The following is a 6,000-nucleotide window of genomic DNA, read 5'->3' as shown; positions in this document are numbered from 1 at the left end:
AGATAAAATTTGATTCCTACTTCCCATTGACTTCCATTAGCTTCTTATGCAAAGCTTTAATTATAGTACATATAGTACATCCATCTTAGCTCCTCTACTAGAAAGTTTTTACCCACAAGGAATTGAAAATCATAATCTAGACTTGGTTGGTAGCAGACTGTATGTGGGAAGTCATGTGGAATTACAGGTTCATTAATTCGGTTTGTTACCATTTTGTGAGTATTGTGCCAGACTGCATATTCCTTCTAAGAAGTAATTACTCCTCCTATGTCACTGTAGACCCAACACTGAGCACACACAGTCCCTCACGAGCATGTGTTTGATGATTATTTGTAGAAAACTGTGTTGTATGTTGCACACTGAACAGGTGCTGAAGAATTAATACAAATAATAATGACCATCAAGCCAACGGTTTTATGTTAATAAAACATCATAATTTAAAGAGCACACTGCATTTATTCAACCCCAGAAATTATAACATCTTGACACATGTGAAAATGTTTGTAGTTTTGAAGTGCTTTGAAAGATATTTATTTTTTTTAACAAGTGGAAAATAATGTTCTTTAAAAGACACTGAACTTTTAGTGGAAAATGGTATTACCAGAAGCATGTAACAATTTGTTGATCCTCTTTAAGAAATGGGATTTTGACTTAAAATATATACGCAGCACTGAATGCCAAAATGATGGGTATGTGTGGTTGGAATTAAAAGTGAGGTCTGCTTAAACGCATTCGGATGGTGTCTGAAGTTAAGAACGACCTTGAGAGGGGAGAGGGAGGGGTGCTGGGTCATTAGTGCTTCTGGAGATGAACTTCCTTGCTGGGTGAGGGGGTCTGAGTCAGTGGTCAGGACAGCCATCCAGACTGACAGTCCCCTGAACTTCTGCGGCTCCAGTGACAGGGACAGGAATGTGGTTGACTTGAATGTTCTTCAGGCAGCCAAAAAAGGATGTCCACACGGGAAGCTTCGGGGTTTTCAGATTCCCTGAAAGCAAAAGGAGGTGCATTTGATGGATCATTCTTACTTAGTGGAGCAAATGCTTTCTTAGTGGGATAAGAGACAATCTTAGAGCAAAAGGTATCCCAGGTCTCAGGCCACCCCATCATCTCCTGCCTTAAGTGGGCACCCAACACACACCCTGTTGTGATAAATCAACCACAAGGCTACTTTTCACATCCTTCAAAGGAGAGTCCACAGCCAAATCAATAGACAGTGACTCCGAGCTCTAGTGCTTTTTCATGGGCCATGGAAGGCTATAAAATTAACAACCAGACCATCTGGAGAGACATAAAACAATGAAGACTGATGAGGCTCTTTCCAGGCAAACTTCCAGTCTTGAACTTGACTCCATCTCAACCTGCCTGATTCCCCCCATTCTGGATCCACAAGCTTAATAACTCACCATAACTAAGCGCCTGGAGGGGGAGAGACCAGTTTCTGAGGCCCTTGTCTGATTCTTTATGATACCAAGCTCCTAGGTTCATGTGGCCTCTTAAGAGAGGTTGATAAATACATCATCAGCTTGGGACATTAGGGAGCCACAGCCATGGGGCCTGGGCTGCTGGGAAATGGTCCGTTACTGGCAATCGGGTTTCCCCACAAGCTGGAGAAAGGGCTTCACTGTCTACACAGTCCAGCTGATGGGTGCCCTGCTGATGAGCCATGGGCGGCGGGGGCATCGCATTTGTTGGGTTAGGACGAACATGTTAAGAGTTGACAAGGGACATGGGTGTAGAAGTCAGCACGGGAGTTACCTGGCAAGCCTCCAATGTATAGATGCTCCAGCGGGCGGGCCGGCGGGAAGGGGTGTCGTCCGGCCGTGTAGCTGTCGTCTGCGTCCAGTTTCAGGTGCAGGATGTGCTGTTTTATGGTGACTGGAGGGAAAGGAAGCGGTCAGATCTATCACCTGAGGAGAGCCCTGTCCACTGTGTAATGTCTACACCTGCACGTCAACGCTGGCTTCTTTCTAACGCACTCCTGTCCGACCTGAGGGAGTGCTGCTCGAGGGAATTCCATCGACCTTAACACAAATTCAACTAATTTCTCACCACCAGGTGCTGTTTAGGTGTTTCCACATATATGACAGAACTTACTCCTTACAATGAATCCGTGAGGAAGGTATTATCACTCGTTTCCCAGATAAAAGACTATCCCCCTCAGCCACCGAGGAGCTTGACAAGTTGTTATAAACGGAACAAGCTGGGATTTAAGCCCCAGTTTCCTGTGCTCCAGAGGCCAATGCTTGGTTCCCATGATGGTTCCTTCCAAGAAGACACGGACTGACTTCTGAAAACTGACTCGAAAGACAGTGGCTTTTGACCCGCTAAATAAAACTCCTCCCACATTAAAAACCTTAACCAACTGCGATGGAGTTAGCTTTTAGCCAAGAAAGTGTTAGTCGCTCAGTCGTGTCCCACTGTTTGCAACCCTATGGACTGTAGCCCACCAGGCTCCTCTGTCCATGGGACTCGCCAGGCAAGAACACTGAAGTAGGGATCTTCCCAACTCAGAGATCGAACCCGGGTCTCCTGCACTGCAGGCAGATTCTTTACCATCTGATATTCTAGCCAATACATTTTAATATATCACCAAACGTATATGTGCAAGTTATTCATAAAATACCAGATTCAATTTGAGAGGCTGTGCCTGTTCTCTGTTAAGTGGTTTATCTAAATCTTCAGCATTAATATTAAATGGTTGTTGAAAAAATAAACCAACAATGAACTTTAACAATAGTAAGAGCAAACATTTACTGAGCGCTTAGTTTATACTGGACACTGCTAAGCACTTTATATGCATTATAATTTTCACAACCCTGGCAGGTGTATCACTGTTTTTATCTCCATCGTGTTGATGAGAAAACTGAAGATAAAGAGAAATTAAGTAGCTTGTCCAAGGTCTTATAGGTAAGGGCTGAAACTGAGATCTGAACTTGGTTACTTCTGACTTTAGAGCCAAAATCTAAGTCACAATGTTATCCTACCTTGAAAAAAAAGCACAGCTTATCAGTTTGCTAGGCTTAAAAACAAACAAACAAACAAAAAAACCCTCAAAGTGTTACAGAGAACTGGAACCAAGCATTATGTAAATATGTCTGGGGGTGAGTGAGAAGGGACAGGTTCTCAGAATGTTCACCTGGTGGGCTGACCCTGGTCAAATGCTAATGGATGGATGAACCGAGACCACGGTGGGACATTCCAAGTCTGGATGGGAAGGGAGACTGTTTCAGCCTGTGAACAACAGGCTTCTGAACATCATACCTGCCACCGAGTGCCACTGTCCATCACACAGAGCCTGCTTGGGTGTCACCGATGTCAGGACCTCACCTGCCTCACTGCCCACAGAGGCCGTGACCTGGAACACACATGCATTTTCCTATTTCCTTCGGAAAGGCAGGTGGAGCCCATGTCCTGCCAAGTCCCTTCCCAGCCCTTGCACCCTGACCTCCCAGGAGCCCTTGAAATATGGGTGCCCCCACCCGTACCAGGTGGTCACGTGGGGGCCGAGGCTTCATAAGCATCTCTCTGCAGCATCCCTTTCTGGCATGTGAGCTGCAAACCCAGGGCCTGGCCTGAACCCGATGCCAAAGGCAAGGAGCCTTTCCTCTGACCCTCAACCCTGATCCCATCAGATCAACTCAAAAGTTACTGATTAGCCTCCAAGACCTGCCTGAGTTATTAGTATGTGATAGTAGGATAGTTTAGGAGGACATGTGAAATTTGGAAGGCAAAAATGCTGGCTGAGGCCTACACGCTGCTGAAAAGGCCAGCCAATTATGTAATTCCATGAACACAGGCCTTCAGGAGGGTTCTCATACAACGAATTCAGCAGGCTAACCAACCGAGTCTGCTCTGGGCACATGCCAGGGTCAGGCATTCAACGTGCTATAGTGCAGAATCCCGCATTCCCACTCTAGGCCAGGATCCTCCATGGCCTGAATCAAGGTCAAGGAAATGAGAGGACTGAAACAAGCATGTGGATAAATAATTTACATTTAATTTGCAGGTCCTCGGACAGTGCAGCCTCTTTTTGGGCCATTTTCAAGCTAAACAGTCTCACAGCTATTAGTTAGGAAGGTTACGGGGTCTGGATTTTGTTTCAGGGGGTCGGATTTTTTCCTATCCAGAAGCTCTCACTGGAGGCATTTCCCAACCCCTCCCGTGAAAAGTGAGGCTTCTCTGCACCACCGTTAAGCATAACTGCTCGCTCCTCTGGCCCATGAGAGGCCTGCTCACACTTCAAGCTGCAGCTTAATAAAAAAAGCATCCAAGAGTTTGGGCTACTATATTTTATCCTGAGAGTTTTCCCTCATGTTTAATAAACTGGAAGGATAGAGGTACAAGAAAATGGCGTTATTATCAATCTTTGCCTTAAGGTCTTAATTGAGAGAAGCTTCCTGGAAGAATTTGGTTTTAAAGAGATTTTTTTGAAAAGGTAAGAGATGGACTTCCCTGGTGGTCCAGTGACTAAGATTTCATGCTCCCAATGCAGGGGGCCTGGGTCTGATCCCACATGCCACAGCCAAGAGTTCTCATGCCAAAACTAAAACTCAGTGCAGCCAAATAAATAAAGATTTTTTAAAAAGGTAAGAGGTAAATGTGGGTGGTAAAAATAGGATATGGAGTAGGCCTGTGAGTGATGGGAAGGATGGAGCAGCAGCATGCACTGAAGAAGGAATCCAGGAAAAGCATGCAAACCCGGTGATCAGCCTGACTGCAGGGATCAGCCTGACTGCAGGGAAAGGCCGGTGCGCCGTGTAGACAGGGTCAGGGGAAACTGACCCAGAGGACACAGGGCCACAGGCCTGGGTGTAACGCAGTGTAGATAGCTGGTGAGAAAATCCATCTCGTGAATTCTGGTCCTGCCCTTATGAATAAAAGGAGAGACGTGACAAGGGTGAAGCGGAGGTGAGAAAAATGAAACTGTTTGCATACAGCAGCTTCTCTTCTGTTGGACGAAAGCCCTCAGATATAAGCATTATTCTCCACGTTTTAATTAGTTTTTCCCTTTTTTTGCCATGCCACACAGTATGTGGGATCTTAGGTCCTTGAGGGACTGAAACTGCACCCCCTGCATCGGAAGCTCAGAGTCTTCACCACTGGACTGCCAGGGAAATCCTATTCTCTTTTTAAAGATAAAGAGAGTGAGTCTGAAAGAGGTTAAGTAAGGTCCCTAGGGCCATTTAACTAAGTGGTGGAGCTGAAATTCAGCCCAGTCTGTTTGCATCTGCCCAACTTTAAAGATAAAGAACAGAAAACATGACGACCAAATTACTTGCTAAACCAAAAGAGTAGCCCTGAAGTTATGTCTCTTAAACACGAGATCGGGTTCCACTCTACCATAACTTCACCTGCCTTGGTCTCCAGGAACAGAATGTGGTTCTTATACAGATTAACACCCGCTCCCATGTCATCAGAGGACCACGTACCTTTCCTCCTTCCATATAAACACATAAGTGCTGCCCGGGTTGACTTCCAATGTGAATGAGAATTCCAGTGAGACTTCTGGGACGAATGTTGAAAACAAGCTTAAATTCTGGCCCCAGCGACACAGAGTTAGCTTTCAAAAGAAAATTAAGGAAACAGGTAACACATCATAATTCAAGAAAAAGGATAATCAAGGCTATGAAGATTGAAATGCTTCCAAACTGCTCCTTACCTAGGATGATATGACCTCCTTCTTGGGAGAAATAAATGCCTTTCTCCAAAGAGCCACCCAAGCAGGGAGACACCCCAAAACTTGCAGAAGGGGTTTCCAGGGGTTTCAGATCCAACTGAAAGTTCCTCAGGCAGCCCACAAAGCTGTTCTGGGGGAGGCTCTACAACCAAGCAGAAGAGAAAGCGAACTGCATGACCCATAGCTCCCAGAAATGCACAGGTTGTTCAAAAAAGCAGGAAGGAGGGGGATCCATCCATCCTGCTTCCAAGAGTCAGGTGGACCTGACCGGTCCATTCTGGCTCCCTCCATAGTGCCAGAAAACATGGATACTACGTGTCTCG

The 6,000-nt window shown here is 45.7% G+C and overlaps 1 protein-coding gene across 3 annotated transcripts in view; it reads right to left on the bottom strand.

Moving 5' to 3' along the window:
- Window positions 1-418: 418 nt before the first annotated feature.
- Window positions 419-6,000, bottom strand: part of LAMA3 (laminin subunit alpha 3) — a 259,558-nt gene continuing 253,976 nt past the window's right edge. For all 3 annotated transcript variants that reach the window (XM_025273657.3, XM_044934824.2, XM_044934825.2), the window contains 5 exons: window positions 5,660-5,819; window positions 5,430-5,560; window positions 3,262-3,355; window positions 1,756-1,875; window positions 419-985 (listed from right to left, as the gene is read on the bottom strand). In XM_025273657.3, coding sequence (XP_025129442.3) covers window positions 840-985; window positions 1,756-1,875; window positions 3,262-3,355; window positions 5,430-5,560; window positions 5,660-5,819 — 651 coding nt within the window. In that variant the 3' untranslated portion in view covers window positions 419-839. The remainder of the gene's footprint in view (window positions 986-1,755; window positions 1,876-3,261; window positions 3,356-5,429; window positions 5,561-5,659; window positions 5,820-6,000) is intronic.

Source organism: Bubalus bubalis, chromosome 22 (assembly GCF_019923935.1).
Source record: "Bubalus bubalis isolate 160015118507 breed Murrah chromosome 22, NDDB_SH_1, whole genome shotgun sequence".
Taxonomy (NCBI): Eukaryota; Metazoa; Chordata; class Mammalia; order Artiodactyla; family Bovidae; genus Bubalus; species Bubalus bubalis.
This window is presented reverse-complemented; position numbering and strand designations above follow the sequence as displayed.